The sequence below is a fragment of the Gossypium raimondii genome, chromosome 10 (assembly GCF_025698545.1).
Source record: "Gossypium raimondii isolate GPD5lz chromosome 10, ASM2569854v1, whole genome shotgun sequence".
Lineage (NCBI taxonomy): Eukaryota > Viridiplantae > Streptophyta > Magnoliopsida > Malvales > Malvaceae > Gossypium > Gossypium raimondii.
The window spans coordinates 17875971-17894710 of record NC_068574.1 but is presented as its reverse complement, the minus strand read 5'-3'; the positions used below and the strand labels follow the sequence as shown (position 1 = coordinate 17894710).

General features: G+C 31.1%; 1 protein-coding gene across 1 annotated transcript; it reads right to left on the bottom strand.

Moving 5' to 3' along the window:
- Positions 1-8699: 8699 nt before the first annotated feature.
- LOC105776614 (protein PIN-LIKES 6) lies at positions 8700-12013 on the bottom strand. Its single transcript, XM_012599368.2, has 10 exons — positions 11557-12013; positions 11384-11463; positions 11171-11295; positions 10911-11032; positions 10464-10652; positions 10301-10375; positions 9694-9794; positions 9549-9601; positions 9244-9438; positions 8700-9066 (listed from the first exon to the last, which is right to left on the bottom strand). Exons 1-10 carry the CDS (start codon positions 11725-11727, stop codon positions 8945-8947), a joined length of 1233 nt encoding a protein of 410 aa, XP_012454822.1. The 5' UTR covers positions 11728-12013; the 3' UTR covers positions 8700-8944.
- Positions 12014-18740: the final 6727 nt, after the last annotated feature.

The window sequence follows — 18740 nt, the reverse complement described above, 5'->3', positions numbered from 1 at the left end:
AAAAACACACAGATCAATAGAGAAAAAAAGCAAAAAAAATTGAGTTTGGAATGTGTTCTTTTCATCTTTTTCTGCGTTTTTTTCTTTTATGTTTTTTTATTATGAATCTTGTGTAACAAAAAAAGAAAGAGGAAACAGAGACAACTTTCAATTTCTTTTGTGGGTTCATCGTTTATTTTTTGCGTTCTTATGCATGAGATAAAACACAAAGAAAGGAGGGGATATTACCTTGACATCGGCGCCGTCGAAGCTCGCGTCCTCCTCTGGTATGATCGAAGTCGAGGTGGAGAGCGGCGCTTGGGAAAGCAATGAAACCCTTAGGGTTTTTTTTTATCTTTTTCTTTTCTTTTTTATTCTGAAATAGTCAATAGATTAGCAAATTCTCTGGCTTTTATGACGCTTGTAAAACGACGCCGTTTAGAGGCGTGCGACCCGCGCGGTTACCCGACCCGGGGAGGATCCGCGCACTTTCGCTCGTTGGTCTTTTTGCGCAATCAGTCCTCCTTTGTTTTGTATTGTTTCAGTTTGGTTTTCTTCAATTTTTTAATTTATACCGCATATTTGGTTCCGATTCCAAATGGATCCACGTTCAAACGGTGCCGTTTCCCATGTTTGATTTTGGATATCCGGATCTGTGCGTCTAATTGCTGTTTTAGTCCCTGGGTTTTGAATCGATTGCAAATATGAACCTTCAAAAATCTTGATTTTAATTTAAGTCTTTTTTTTGTTATGTTCATTATTATTTTAGTATTTCCTTTAATTTTATAAATTTTTTTAGTATTTGCTAGTATTCTTTTTGTTTTTGTTTTTTATATCTTTTATATATCTTTTACTTACCTCTTTTCATATTTATTATTAGTATATTTCATGATTTTAAATTTTTTTGTAAAAAGGCATTCAATTTTGTTTATTTATTTTTATTTGTAAATCAAATTCTTTGTTTTAGTATTTTAGATTTGTCATCATGCATTGTTTTTTGATTTGCTATATTATTATTAAAACATTGTTTCATTACGATACATCAATATTTTATCATGTGTTCCTACTAGATAATATTATTTTATAATAATTTAATGTGTATAATCTATCAATGATTTCAAGTTATATTCCTTTAAACCAATTTCTATGTAATCTACTTATTTAAAATATTCCAATATTGCATTCATTCCAATGTACATTATTATATATTATTATTTACAATATGCTTATGAAATATTTATTCTAGTTCCATGCTTGTACATTTTATAATGTTCACTTCAAATTTCATTCAAATAAAGTTATTTTATTTAACATCATTCTTAATTTTCTTTTAAATCTACTCCCGCACTCAATTGTATTGTTACTTTTTAAATCATTGTTGAGATGATATATTTTTACCTTAATGTGTCTTTTGAAATTGATTATTAATTCTTTTAATTTTCATTTTTCAATATTGGTATTTGCTTAATGTGCTTAAAATTATTGTTGCTATTCTTGTTTGAATTTACCTATTGTTTGCTTAATATTTTGTGTATGATTAGATTGCGAGTTATCCTATTACATTGTACATTGGTGTTCAATTATACCATATTGGTTTTAAAAATAATGTTTTACAAAAGCATTATAATCATCTTATTTCAAAATTCCTAAAAGGGGTTTGGTGTTTACGAGCACTCGAGAGAATTGTGCCCTAACTTACTGGGCTTCAATTCTTCTTAACAAGTTTACATCATCAAGTACCCATTTTATTAAAACCATACAATTGTTAAAATAAAGCTCTTAATATTCCAAGATGTTGGATCCTAACTTACTGGATGTGGCATTTTATTGTCTCGATTTTCAAAAAATAAAGGCAATATTTGAGTTTTAAGAATTTCGAGAAATTGAATCCTAACTCACTGGATTCTGATTTCTCGATTGACTTAAACAATCAAGTAACCTTCTTTAAACTCATGATTTTCATAAAAAAAGGAACACATTTAATTTCGAAGATAGAATTGTAACACCCTAACTCACTGGGTGTGATAACTTATTTCTTCGAAATAAGTGGTCTTATCATTCAAGCTAGTTCATCCAAGTTTTCTCATCAAGGATCGTATTTTTAAAAATCTTTTCAAAAATTTGACAATAAAACATTGATCAATCAAATTGGTACCAATTTTGAGCGTTACGAGGGTGCTAACCCTTCCTCGTACGTAACCGACTCCCGAACCTGTTTTCTCAAAATTCGCAGATCTAAAATTATTTTTAATGGTGAACAGGTCACACCTTAATAAAAGATCGGTGGCGACTCCCATTTTCATTTTCAAAGTCGATCGCCATTTTTTTTTCAAAAATAAAAATGGTTTCGACAATTCTATCCCAATCTTTTTTAAAGGTTACCTTAGACTGGTCTATCCCAACCTTTTTTAAAGGTTGGCCTTGACTAGGTCTTTCCCAACCCTTCAATAAGGGTCGACTTATGTTGACTTATGCCGACACTTTTGAAAAAGTTTCGTGGAGCCTACGCCAACTGTATTATAAACAACCCTTTTGAAAGCGTCGAGAGAAGCATCGCAAAACCTATGCCAACATTTTTTGCGTCATCTTAGATAAAAAAAAAGTGTCGCGATAGGCTTGTTTTGTTGTAGTGTATTTAGCAAATTTGGTATATATAATTGAATTATTTTTCGATTGAGCATGTTTATTATTTTACTAATATTTTTTTTATTTTGATTCAAATGATTATAATGTCAAATCTTGCTAAACTTGAATTTGCGACCTTAGACATCTCAGGCAAGAATTATTTGCCATGGGTGTTAGATGCTGAAATTTACCTAGATGCTAAAGGTCTAAGAAATACTATATTAGCATATAAAGAAGCATCTAATCAAGACAAGGAAAAAACAATGATTTTCATCTGTCATCATCTACATGAATGATTAAAAGTGGAATACCTCACTATGAAAGACCCTATTGAGTTGTGGAAAAATTTGAAAGAACAATTTGACATTAAGAAACGGTGATACTCCTTAAAGCTCATTATGATTGGATGCACTTATGGTCGCAAGATTTTAAGACTATAAGTGAATACAATTTAGTTCTTTTTAAAATTAGTTCTCAACTAAAATTATGTGGAGAAAACATAACTGATGATGACTTGTTAGAGAAAAAATTTTCAACCTTTCATGCTACTAATGTGCTCCTACAATAGCAATACCGTGAAAAAGGTTTTAAAAGGTATTCTGAATTGATTTCATATCTTTTGGTGGCTGAACAAAATAATGAGCTGTTGATGAAAAATCATGGAATTTGTCCCACTGGTTCTGCACCATTCCCTGAAGTGAATTTAGCAGTACACAATAATTATGAAAATAGAAAATATAGAGGTCGCAGCTGTGATCATGGGCGTAGTGGGGGACATGGTCGAGGACGTACTAGTAATTGTTATCATGGTGGTCATAACAATGATACTTCTAATCACCAGAAAAAGAATAACAATGAAAGACACGAAAGAAGCGGTCAGAATAATCCTTCAAAGATTGTTGATGATATATGCTACCGATGAGGTATGAAAGGGCATTGGTCACGAACCTGTGGTACGTCTAAGCATTTAGTAAAACTTTATCAAACATCCATTAAAAAGAAGGGAAAGTATATAGAGACAAATTTTATATCCCAAAATGATGAAATTAAGGCAAAAGATGAAGATATTCACTATAATACTAAACCTGATCATGCCTACGAGGATGATAAATTTAATGACCTTAATAATATAACTCACCTAGATGTGGCAGATTTCTTTGAGAATCATTGGAAAAATTGATGTTATTTTGACATTTTTATGTTGTTTTAAGTATACTTTATTTTCTTGCATAAAGAATAATTTATATATTTAATAAATATTTACAATGTTTCTCATATTATATTTTGTTTGTTTTTATGAAGAATATGAATATTCAACAAAATTTCGATGGACCCAAAATCAATGGAGACATGTGTCTTGCAGATAGTGCTACAACACATACGATACTCAAAGATAAAAAAATATGTTTCTCATTTGACAATAAGTAACGCCCATGTTAATACAATATCGGGTAGTTCAAAACATATTGAAGGCTCTGGAAAAGTTATTATATGATTACCTAAAGGTACAAAATTTGTCATTGAAGATGATTTATATTCCACTAAGTCTCAAAGAAATTTATTGAGTTTTAAAGATATTCGTCTTAATGGATATCATATTGAGACTATGAATGAGAAAAATATTGAATATCTATATATTTCAAATGTTGAACGTGGAAAGAAATATGTTTTGGAAAAGCTACCTGCTTTTTCATCAGGTTTATATTATACACATATTAGTGCAATTGAGTCACATGTTACTACAAACCAGAAGTTTGTAGAACCACATACTTTTACTATTTAGCATGACCGATTAGGCCATCTCGAATCTATTATGAAGCGAAGAATCATCGAGAATTTAACTGGACACCTATTAAAGAACCAAAAGATTCCTGAATTCAAGGATTTATCTCATGTGGCTTGTTCTCAAGGAAAATTGATTATTAGACCATCACCAGCTAAAGTTGGGATTGAATTTCCCGCGTTTCTGGAACGTATTCAAGGTGATATATGTGGGTCCATTCATCCACCATGTGGACCACTCATATATTTTATGATATTAATAGTTGCATCTAGTAGGTGGACACATGTGTGTTTATTATCGACCCGCAACCTGGCATTTGCGAGACTACTTGCTCAAATAATTCGATTAAGAGCATAATTTCCAGATAATGCAATCCAAACTATTCGTCTTGATAATGCTGGTGAGTTTACATCCCAAGCTTTTAATGATTATTGTATGTCAATTGGGATAAAAGTTAAACATTTTGTATCTCATGTTCATACACAAAACGGTTTAGCTGAATCGTTTATCAAACGCCTCTAACTAATAGCTCAGCCATTGCTTATGAGAATAAAACTCTCTGTTACAACTTGGGGATATGCTATTTTGCATACAGCAGCACTTGTGCACTTAATGCCAACAAGTTATAATAAGTACTCCTCATTACAATTGGCTTTTGGTTAGGAGCCAAATATTTCCCATCTTAGAATTTTTGGATGTGCAGTATATGTTCCAATTGCTCCACCACAACACAAAAAGATGGGTCCTCAAAGGAGGTTAGGAATATATGTTGGTTATGAATATCCTTCTATAATTAAATATGTTGAACCATTAACTGAAGATTTATTTACTGTACGATTTATTGATTTTCATTTGGATAAAACAACATTCCCAATATTAGGGGGAGAGAAAATACAACTAGTAAAAGAAATTACATGGAATGGATCATCATTATCTCAATTAGATCCTCGCACAAGTCAATGTGAACAAGAAGTTCAAAGGATCATACATTTGCTAAACATAGCCAATCAACTGTCAGATTCATTTACTGACCTAAAGAGAATTACAAAATCTCATATACCAGATGAAAATGCTCCAATACGAATTGATATCCCAATAGGGCAAATTGTTAGTGCAAAAGAAAGTAATTCACGCCTGAAGCGTGGAAGGTCAAAGATATAACTAAGAAATCTCAATAAGTTATGTTACTTCAGGAAAAAGATGGAAATGAAAAAATATAGTTGTCGACAACAATTTTACTTATAATGTTGCTATTGAAATAGCAAAAGAAAATGAGGATCTTGAGCCTAAATCTATTGATGAATGTAGAAATAGAAAAGATTGGCTAAAATGGAAAGACGCAATTCATGTAGAATTAAATTCACTTTCTAAACGTGAGGTTTTTGGACCTATAGTCCAAACACCTAAATATGTAAAGCCAGTAGGATATAAATGGATATTTGTGCGAAAATGAAATGAAAAAAATGAAATCGTAACATATAAAGCACGACTTGTTGCACAAGGATTTTCGCAAAGGCCTGGCATTGATTATGAAGAGACATATTTTCCTATGGTGGATGCAATCACGTTTAGATACCTTATTAGTCTGGCAGTACGTGAAAAACTTGACATGTGTCTAATGGATGTTGTTACACCCTATTTGTATGGTACACTTTGATAGTGAAATTTATATGAAAATCCTAGAAGGATTTAAAATCCCTGAAGGATATAGAGTTTCCCGGGAAAATTGCTCAATCAAATTAAACAAAAGTTTATATGGATTAAAATAATCTGGACGGATGTGGTACAATCGTCTTAGTGAATATTTGTTAAAAGAAGGTTATAAAAATGATTCAATCTGTCCATGTGTTTTTATAAAGAGGTATGGATCAAACTTTGTGATAATTTCTATTTATGTTGATGATCAAAATATTATTAGAACTCCTGAAAAGCATCAAAATGTAGTAAATTATTTAAAGAAGAAATTTGAGATTAAAGATCTTGGAAAAATGAAGTTTTATCTTGGCCTGCAGATTGAGCATTTAAAAGATGGAATTCATGTCCATCAGTCAACTTATATGAAACATATCTTAAAGAAATTTTATATGGATAAAACACATCCATTGAGTACCCCGATGGTTGTACGATCGTTAGATGTGAATAAAGATCAATTTCATCCTTGCGAGAATGATGAAGAATTTCTTGGTCCTGAAATACCATATCTAAGTGCTATAGGAGCATTGATGTATTTTGCAAACAGCACAAGACCTAATATAACTTTTGTTGTAAACTTGTTAGCAAGATTTAGTTCTTGCCCAACACGTAAACATTGGAATGGAATTAAACATGTATTTAGATATCTCAGAGGGACCATTGATATGGGGTTATTTTATTCAAATAATTCAAAATTCCTATTTAGATATCTCAAACGGGATATTTATTTACATGTGGAGATACTGTCATATCATGGCGTTCGACAAAGCAGACATTAGCTGCTGCCTCTTCAAATCATGCTAAAATAATTGCAATGCATGAGGCAAACCGGGAATGTGTTTGGCTAAGGTTATTAACCCAACATATCTAGATGTGGAGATATTGCCATATCATGGCTTCGACAAAGCAGACATTAGCTGCTGCCTCTTCAAATCATGCTAAAATAATTGCAATGCATGAGGCAAACCGGGAATGTGTTTGGCTAAGGTTATTAACCCAACATATCCAGAAGATATGTAATTTGCCTTTACAGGAAAATATGCCAACTATCTTATACGAAGATAATGCAGCATGTATAGCTCAATTAAAGGGTGATTATATCAAAGGTGACAGAACGGAACATATTTCACCAAAATTATCCTTCACTCATGATCTTGAGAAGAAAGGTGATATAGAAGTTCAACAAATTCATTCTAGTGATAATTTAACAGATCTTTTTACCAAGGCATTGCTAACTTCAACATTTGAAAGACTACGAAACAAAATTCGAATGCACCGACTCAAAGATATAATGTGATGGTTCCATTAGGGGGAGTCTAAAACACGTTGTACTCTTTTCCTTTAACCAATGTTTTGTCTCATTGGGTTTCCCTGGTAAAAGTTTTTAATGAGGCAACTTGTAATAGGAGATTGTGTACTCTTTTTCCTTCATTAGGTTTTTATCCCACAGGGTTTTTCTTAATAAAGGTTTTAATGAGGCACATTTTTATTTAAGACATCAAAGGGGGAGTGTTGTAAATACATTAAACGAATGTCAATAACCCCTTTAAACATATTAAAGTAATGAGATAAAACTCTTTACTTCATTTATAATCAGAAGATGATTAAATGGAGTAATTAAGAAAACTTAATTCACATTTATTGATTAAATGTAATACATTTATTAATCGAATGTAAAGGAGCTTATAAATAGTACATTGTAAGTGAAAATTAAACAAGGAAAATTCTCCGTATTTTTCATCCACTTTTACTTATTATTATTGTTTTATTAATTTTTTCCTCAACTAAAAGATATATATTATTTCGAGAAAAAATTAGAATACAACACTTAAGATAACTTCCATACAACCCTTGTACAAACAATGCAAACTTTTCATATAAAAACAAAAAGGCCAGTTAAATGAACAAACTAAAATACCACAATAAAACAATTGAAAATGATATATAATAATACAATCACACACCCAACCTAAAACCCTTTACCACCAAGGCATTGATACTACAGTTGGTTTCACCACTTATTCATCAAAATTTTGCCTTGTATCAACCTTATAAAAAGTCCTAGTTATATTCCTTAATCTAACAAACCTAACTTTAGCCCAATTTTCATGAATTCATTGTTGACCTTTTAAAATATCCTTACTTATCTAATGCTTTCCATAATTTCTCCTCGTTTAGATTTTTTCTATCCACTAATACTTTTCTTTACTGCTTAAAAGTTTTTAGAACAAGATAAAAAGTTGCTCTACATCATTAATGTTATATATATAGAAGATTGTCTTTCATTAATAAACACTGCGTTTTGTGTATAATATCTACAAAATTCTCTACCATTTTTATATATTTATGAATATCTATTATATATTAAAATTTATTGAAAATCCTCTTATATATGACTTTTGCAACAATTGAGATTAAAATGTAACAACTGGGTACATATTTTAAAGGTAATCATATTAACAATCAGAGCCTAAATATCTATATTGGTTGCATATATTATTAAATATTATCCTATTATATATAGGACATAACAATCTGCATGTATATTCTCACCATTCCCTAAAAACACCAAAATTGCTTTTAGCCACTGTAACCTGTAACAATAAACACTGAACAAAAATAAAAGTTTAAAACTAATAAAGGTATTATATTAAAGAATAATATTTTCAATGTGTCTTCATACACTTCACTAAATTTATCAAAAAAAAAAAATTTGCAAAATGGAGTTTCTTTACTGTAATCACAACCACAGCTTATACATGCATATCTCTCTTCATTATGCTATTGCTACTAGCATGCATGGAAATAGATAAAATACCCAAAAAACTGCGGCTGTTACTATAGCAATGGGAGCTTGAAACAACTTTAGAAAAGTATGTACAAATAGAGAATAATCCATCCTGCCATGGAAAAAACTGCAAAAATATGAACCCAAAACAACACAGCAGCTGACTCCTTTCCACATCCTCTTAAATTAGCAACAGCACCTGTTAATAAGCCAACAACATTCCAAGTAAATCTTTTATATTATTAACCAAAACAGTTGAAATATAACTTTGTTATCTGGTCAATTTACAAATTTTAAATTTGATAAAATTATTGATCAAATTGATATTAGAAAATCAGATATATACTTCTCATTTACTAAAAAATTGAGTTATTACCAGAAAGCACAGATGTTGGCATTGAATGCTGAAGAAGAAGAACAAATCGAAACATCTTATCACCAGCAGGAAGAAAACCAAGCTTATCAGCCATCATCACAATGCCAAGTCCTGCAGGAGGCACCAAACATAGACGCCCAAAAATTATAGCAGCAAGTGTTTTTAGACCAATTCTTGAACTTCCTGGTCCGGGTCCTGCGAATTCATCAAATTCCTTCTCATGTAAAAAATTGCTTCCTATACTTAGAATCATATGGCAAAACCGATGATATAAGAAAAACAAGAATAAGGATATTTTAACTTACCCTCAACAAGATTGCCTCCTAGTGCCAGCAAAATGCATGGGATCATGGCTTCCCTGTTAACATGAAAAATGATTAACAAATCACAAACTCAAATACAATTAAAAGTAACCAAATACTTATTTTCATAAGAACATGCAAAACTTACCCAAGAATAATGCAGCTATCTGTCAAGAAATAAAGTGGAGCATCACTTGTAAATATTAATTTCTTTAGAAACGGCACTGCACCAAGAATCATGGCTAGGATCTGCAGTAAGTACACAATCGCCAATTTATAAGCAAAAAAGAAAAAGAAAGAGAAACACTTTATAAGTATATTTTACTCACCAAAATAAACATGAAACTAATTAAAAGCACTTAAACATTTATAGTTACTGAAAAAAGTAAAATCCAATCCATAACTACAGTTTCTTATATTTTTCTTTTTCCCTTCATCTATCAAAAAGTTTGTGATCAATCCTTAAAACCAGGACAGAGACAACACACTTAGACATTTCGAGTTCAGAACTGAAAACTGTCACTCCAACAACAAACAAGGGCGAGAGCTGAACAATATGTTCAACAGAATTTTACCTTCTCTTTACACTTCACAAGTATTCAGGTAATTAAATTAAACCACGAACGTGCAGTATTTCTACCCACATTGCATTACCAATCTAAAATTTGAGATTTGACAGTGATTTGGAAGGTAAACTAGCAGTTTTTTCGCTACACGAATTCATAAAAGAAACCAAAAAAATGAGTGCAACTTACTGAAGCAATAATAGGAGGTTGAAGAATCTGCTTGAGCTTTAACTTCTCATAAATAAAAACAAGAAAACTTTTAATCTGCACAAAAATCCGAGATAGTTGAATGATCAGAAAACATTTGTTGCAAAGCAAAATACAGAACAAATTCAAATAAACCTGATCTCACCTTTCCTTTCGTATCTGAATTATCTGAATCCACTGATGCATCCTCTTGCACCAGCAATGGAGCTTGCTCAGGAGAGACATCCTTCTGAGGGATCTTAAGGGGAAGACTTGCATCTTCAAGGTCAAAGGTACCTTCCACGGGAGGAGCTAACATATTAAATACATATGTGTATAGAATGATTGCGCCAACCTGATATATATTATGGTTAAAACTCATTCGTATAGTGTCCATTACTTAAAAGAAACCAAAGGTACCATATTTTTCCTATGAAAAGTAAAATTCCAAATAAAAAGTTGAATTGGCATTAAACAATTAAAAGAAAAGTTGTATTTTCTTTCCCGCAAACAGATTTTCATCACAATCAGTGCAGAAAATACACAAAAATCCGTATATAAAGTGTTGTGACTAACTTGGCACATAAGATTAATTGGTTAAAAGCAAACATACCCACTGTCCAAATGAAATATATGCAGTTCCCTGAGTGGTACAAGTGTCTGTGTCCCCAAAAGGATTTGATGTATCTCTACATAAAGCTGCGATCAGAACAAGTGGTACATTCCCAATGTTTCCTGCATCAAGTGTTAAATGGTTCATAACATAAAACAAACAACTCAAAGGTTTAGGCAATAAGACACTTGTAAAGAGAGAGAGAGAGATTGGCAGCAGCATCAACTGTGAATAAAGAACGACTGATATCAGTGGCTTACCAATCCCGATTTGTACGATTGAGAACTTGAAGTATGGGTAGGGAGGCTTGACTAAGGTTACAACAATGAAACCTATGAGTGAGCCAACCAAAGAGCCGAGAACAACATTCACAGGTATGAACCACCTGCAACCCAATCCAGTGGTAAGATATAGCCTAGACTTTTCATGATAGAGATGCAACAAGAAAGAAAAACAGACTCATGAGTCCATACCACTCGAGCATTTTCTGCAGAGTAATAGCTTGTCCCAGTTGAGAGAAGATCAAACACGGAAGCAAAAGAGAAAACACCAACTGGCATCATCAAAGTCCAAAGTTAATCAACAAAATAAAATAAATAAATAAATCAAATTACCCTTTGATCTAAACAAAGAAAAAAGAAATTACCCCGTTTAAAAGCTTTCGGCCGTTAGCAGGCAAGATATTAACATACTTGGAAGCCATTAAAAAGCCCAGAAAACACATGGTGAACACTTTGGCTATCGGCAGGACTGCAATCTTTATGCTACCTAACAAAGACTCTCCTCCTCCACCTACCGCCGACAGAATCCTCTCCATCTGCTTCTTCTCCGTTCTGCTCTGCTCTGCTCTTGATTCTTAGGACATAAAACAATAATTGGGTGTTATTCCAAATACAGAGTATTGTTTTCACTCGCCTCGCAGTTGCAACTAAGAAACAAACAACTCTTTTATATGTATCAAATAGATGTAATTGGAATTGGTTTGGGTACTTGATTTTGTTTTGGGTGTAAACTCTCCTTAAATTCCCTTCCCTTTAAGTTCGCAGTTTCCCACCTTCTAGATCTCTTCTGTGTTCTTCGGTTAATTGGATTTAATCTACGTGATGTAGATGTTCTATTTATCATATAAAACTCTTCCACTGAGTTTTGAGTTTGATGACAACTCAATCAACTTTATTCTAATTAATTTAAAATTAATTAATTAATTATTAACCATTAAAATATTCTAAAAACGTAATAAAGCCAAATAATTAATTAGTTCTAACTTTTCTTCCACTAAAGTAATATTTTCAATTATTGAAACTACACCTCTTCCAATTTTTACTCGCTCCACATCACACCTTTTTTTTTAATTATTCAAAAAATTCAATTGGCATATGTATTGTTGTCAATATAAGATAATATGAATTCGAGTGTGTTGAAGTGTATTATTCTCTTATTTATGAGTTAGGGAGGATCTATGGATAGATCTAAACATTATGTAAAAGAACAGATATAATTTAAACATATAATGAAATTATTAGAAAAAACTAAAAAAAAAACTGCTCTTCCAACTTGTTTGAGCCTATCTACCCAAAAAAAAAATACAACTACTATTCAAATAACAACAAAAATTATTGTATTTGATTGTAAAAGACATTTTATCAAATATATTATAGATTATGCAAACATAAAATATTATATAAAGTCAACATCAATTGACAGAAATATTAAACCTTTAAATTTTATCTTAAAATTGGGATTTAAGTTATTTAATTTATTAAAATACATAAGCATTTTATAATAAAATAGATTATTTATTAATTTTTAATGATTAACTCGTAATAATAATTTAATTAATTTTTATTCGTTAATAAATAATAACATGTACAGCATTAAATTAAATTGTGCTTATTTTCTAATTAAAAAGTTTTAAGCTCTATTTGATTTCAAAATATATATATATATATTATTTTAGAGAATGAAAAACACATTTAGTTAATAAACATAAATATTTGTTTTCAATAGAACATTTTTGACAACTATTTTCCTAATAGAAACATCAAAGTATATTTTTATAAGTCGCATATTTGATATTTAAAAATTATTTTTTTCAATCAGGCGAATCCATTCAAAGTTGTATTAAAAAATTTTCAATTATATATAAAACATTTTAGTGAAAACATTAAAAGAATTAAAATTCTTTGAATATAATATATTTTACTTATCAGTTTTCATATTTAGGCAAACTTAAATTTATCTTTTTCCTATTTTATCATTCTGGTTAAAATTTTCTAAATTCTTTAAATATAATTTTTTGGATCAAATTCAAATTTATTATTTTCATTTTGAAAAATAAATAAATTCCTAAATATAACCTATTTTAATTTTATTTTTACCTTTTATATAAAATTCCGAAAATTAATTAATTAATTTTTCCATTTCTGTCAAATTGGATAAAATTTTATTTTTAGATAAAATTTCAAAATTCCTAAATTTAATTTATTTCTATTTTTCATCTTGGATAGATTTTTAAATTTATCTAAATGATTTAATTTATCTTTTGGTTAAAATTTCAAAAATTGTTTTTCCTATTTTTATCCAAAAATAAAATTAAAATATAATTGAAATTAAAAATTAAAAATGGAGTAGGAATAAGAGTTTTATGGTTTTCTGAGTTATTGTAGGTTAAGCAAATTTAGCACATTTTTCTGAAATTTTGTTTTGAGTTAAATTTAGCAAATTTATGAGTTTGAAGTAAAAGTTTATTTGTAATAAAATAGGTTAGCTGTATTTGTATAAGTTACTAAAATTACAGTAGATGAATTGTTTTGTTTACCAAATTTATCACTTCCAACTAATTCTAATAAATTTAGTTAATTGGATAAAATTTTGAATTTCTTTATTTGGATAATAAATATCAAAATAGATTTTAGTTCAAACATGAGAGTTTTTTTATTTTATCTTCTTTCACAAACCCAAACAATAAATAAATAATTTCACTTATAATATATTATCAACAAAACTCAAGATTTTCAAAACCAGACTGATGAGCAAACCGGTCTAACCATCAATTCTCAATTCAATTGGTTTGATTAGTCTGACCAGTTTGATTGAATAAATTATTAAAAATAAAAAAATAGAAAAAAAATTGGTTTGAACAATTCTAATGGTTTACGGGTCAATTGATCTGACCCTTATTCTAGATTGGTACATTGGTTGGCTCCCCATCCAATTGGTCTAACCGATTGATCCGATTCTGGAAATAATGACAAAAGTTTATACATTTAATTTAATACAATATAAATATTCAAACATTCAATTTATTAATTTCCACAATTTTAATAAACCCATAACTTTTAATTTATACTTAGTCCACTTATTTATCAAATTATTTTATTTTATTCATATGTAAACAAATTATAAATGACTTGTGTAAATAATACGATAAAGTTGAGATTTCTTTTAATATTTTAACCCATAAATTTTATTTAAAAATAAGCATAATTAAGAAAAAAACTGTTTGAAAGAATATAAACAAGCAATCAAATTTTATATTAAATTGCGACTTTTTTTTCATTCAAAATCAAGGTTTTTAGAATCAATTGAAGGTTGAACAATTAAAGTCATCTTTTCGGTCTAATCGGTTTGATCGATACGACCAGCTTGACCAGTTCGTCCAATCTCATTAAAAAAATAATTAAAAATTTATAAAAATAAAAAATAATTTAAAAAATAAAAAAATTTCTGCTTCAATCGATTCAACCACCCCATCAATCAATATTTTTTTTCCAATTCAACCGGTCTATACTAGTTACTAAGTTAACCGTTGTAATAACTTTCTTCGAACCAAGAACCCCAGACCAGTATTTCGTTCGATTCTCAATCTGATTGGTTGGTCCGGTCCGATTCAAATAATTATGTTCAAAATATTTTAATTTCTAAACAACAAAAAAATAGAAATAATAAATTCAAAAATCATAAATTTTAAATCTACAAATTTGAAATCCAAATGTAAATTTTAGATGAATAGTTTATTTTAGCAAATTTATCACTTTGAATTAACATTTTAAGTTATAATAAATTAAATTTAGCTAACTGTATTCTGTGTAAGTTACCAAAAGTACACTTTATTTTACCCAATTTACCAAATCTCTCACTTGGAATTAACATTTGAGCTTTTAATAAATAATATTTGTGTAAGTTAGGATGAATTGTTTATTTTTACCCTTCCATAGTAATAGGAATTCGTTGGGACAGTAGGTGCTGTTTCGTCTTTTTACAATTTTGCTTCCCTAAATGGTCAATCAGCCTTGGGCAGTTTTAATGCGTGTGAATGTGATCCACACCACACGGATAGCACGTGAAGTGAGACAATGACCAAACCTTTTCTTGTATGTACTTATTTCTTCCCGGCCCCTTCATGTCTTCACTTCTATTCTCTACAAATTTTACTTTCTAACCTAACACCCACGGTCAGAATGTGTTCACATCAGATATTTTATTTTGTAAAAACACATCTCTTTCCTTAACTTACAACAAATTTTAAAATTCTTTAATTCTTTTGTTCAAATAAATAATTAAAACACCCTTCTAAGTTTTATTTGTTATGGTTAAACTAGATGTTACGTAAACCTCAAATCCATTTTACATCAATATCCTATATATTACAAGTGGTATAAAAAAATTTACAAACCAGTTTGAGTTGATGTCATTTGGTTTTAAGATATAATAAAATGATAATTAAATCATTAAAAAAGACATTTGACATCATCTTAAATTTACTTGTGAATTTTTTTTACTCTACTGATGATAAACAATATAATTACCTTATCTTATTTATATGTTGGTAAATTAGGCATATATGTCAAATTTTTGTAATTGGCCTTTTAGGCCTTTTTTTTTTTTGAAAAATTAGGAAAATAGGCCGATTTTGGACAGAGTGTGTGAAAGCGCGCCCATTTTTTTTCTTTAGGATTAGGGTTAGAGTTTTTTTGTTAGGAATTAAGGTTTAGGTTTTTAAGAGTGAAACCGTGAAAGCTTATAGGTAGATTTGAGGGGTCGGGGATACGATAACGTGTCTTAGAACATATACATTTTATATATCTTGCCGAGATAGGACTATTACCTCAAAAATTGATCCTATGGAAGTCAGGTTTTGGGGTGATAGTGCTTGATATGGTCAAGGGTCGAAGTCTAAGTAGAGGTCCCAATCGGTAGCCATGATGCGATCACGAGTTCAAGCTTTTTGGATACCCGCAAATGATGCCTTATATATATCATACATAAGATTGAGACCATAATCATAGGGAAAAATGAAAGGCTTTCCGTTGTAATCAATGTAATTGTTTTCTCTATTTCTAAGCAGTCAATATCTTTAACCTTTCATTCTTATCCAAAGGCTGGCACCGAGGTGGACACAATAGGGCTCTCAGGAGAAGAACGGATGTTTCGACGGAAGTAGATGTCAAATTCGGGTCAACATGATAACGATTTTAGTTATTAATGAGTTATTTAATAACAACAATCGTTGTCACCCCAAAATGAGCATCACCTTCCAAAACAATCGCTCCAAGCCTGAGAGTCCTCCTGCGCCCACGGCGATGCCGACCTTCAGATAAAAAAGAAGGTTAAACATACTAGCTGCATGGAAATGGAAAAAAAAATTATGCTGATTATAGCGGGAAGCCCTATAATTTTTACCTGTGGTTATGCTCTTAAACTTTTATATGATATTTATAAGGCAACATCTCCAGGTATCTGAAAAGTTTGAGCTCGTGCCCGCATAACGACCGCCAACTCACTCCTATATTATACTCCGATTCATAACCTCATAACGACCGTTGATCGAGACTTCTATGTAGACTTTCACATGTGACTGTAAAAAGTAAAATCACCCCGAAATTCGACTTCCACAGGATAGGTTTTCGAGGTAATAGTTCTATCTCAGCATGATATATGAAATGTGTGCGTCTCGGAGCAATATCACATCATCGATGACTTAAGAATACCTCAAACCGAAAATTTTATTAGCGATAGAAAATTTTAACGCTGAAGTTGGGAAGAAAACTGAAAGAGAGAAATATTGTAAAGTGGAGGCATTAAGGCTAGAAGAGATGATGGGTGGTTTAGGGATAACAGAGTATGAAAGGGGAAACCCCTTTTTATAAGTACGGAGGAGAGGTGAGATTACAAAGGAAAAATCCCTGTGGTCGAAAACGCGTCTCAGGACTAGCATTTTCATCGAATATTTGAAAAACATGCTTTAGATTTTACTTTAAATTCTCGAGATTAGGGTACTTTTTGGTAGACTTTCCACTAAATACAAGGAAAATACGTCCAGCTAGGCACGCTTTCCTATCATGTCAGCAGGAAAGCTTGCCCAGCTGGACGGGCTTTCTACCATTTCCACTAAAGTCTTCTAAAAAGTAGCTTGATTCTGAGAATCTCGGGTAAAATCTGAAGCACATTTTGAGGCATTGAATATCCTTTAAAGCATGCATTTAATGAAATTATTTGATCTGTGAAATGCGTTTATGAGCACTGAAGAGTATTTTATTATTATTCGATGAAAGCTCGTATTTTGAAACACATTTTAAAGCATGTATTCCCTCTCTCCTCGTGATATTCTACTATTAAAATACTGAAATATTCAGAACTTAAACACGCAAAAAATCCATATCAAACATTGAAGAGTTGCACTGTGAATGTTGTCTGTATTTCTTTGGATAACCATTTGAATATTTTTTTGTTTTAAATATCTAATTCGTTTTAAATTGAAATGAGTCGATGAGTGAAATCCATCATTTACGATGACGATAAAATCTATAATATGGAAGTCGGGTTCATATTTGTATGAGCCCAATTTGTGGAATTGACTTTCAATTGTACCATTTAATTATGTGAGCTACAAACTAGAACTAGGAGAAAAATTGGGGGCTTCGTGTGGGGAAGAATTTCAAGCTTGCAATGTCGATATCTAGTATCAGTTGACCCTTTTAAATATGAGTTATTTGATATGAAAGGTGAGCTCGAGTTGGAAGCGATTATATCATGACACTGCTCAAGAGAAAATGCTATAATGGAGTTATTTTTTGAGTTTGCTGAGGCTGATGGAGCTGGTCCATCTTCGACCACTGTTGTGGCTAATAAATGAAACCGAAGCAGAAGTAAAAAGTCCTACTATACGGTTGTACAGTGGGTTCACTAGTTTGTTACAAAGCTCTTATTATGATGTCGCTAACGTATCAATGAAGATAACAATGAAGGTGCAATTGAGGAAGAAGATGCAATTGATGAAGAAGGGGCAGTGGATGCTATTGAAGGAGTAGAGTCAGCCCCCGGTCCAATTTAGCAGTCTGGTCCAGATGGTTCGGAAGTACACTATTTTTGAACTAGAGTACATTCCAACTAAGTAAGAACCTTGCGGTTCTGACGATGACGATTCGGCTAATGCTCTGGATCTAAATCCACGATTTAGGGCATTAAACTTCACCCCACATGACCAACATCGACCTCTCCGTCGAGGGTGGTTTAAAGTTTCGCATAGAATACCTAGTTATACAAGCTCATCGTCAGATCTCCATGTATTGAAAGTCGGCATAGAGTACCCCAATAAAGATGTTTTCTTATTATACTGAAGTGATATAACTTTAAGAATGATGCGGATTATCATATCAAAAAATCTCGCTTAGAAAAATTTAAGGGAAAGTGCACAATGCGCAACAGAAGGTGCAAACAGAAAATCATGACATCGTTTCAGAAGGAGACAAGCTTATAGATGATAAAGAAGTATTTCGGTCCACATACTTGTGTTGCAGTAGGTGCACGATGCGATCACTCGATTTTTTG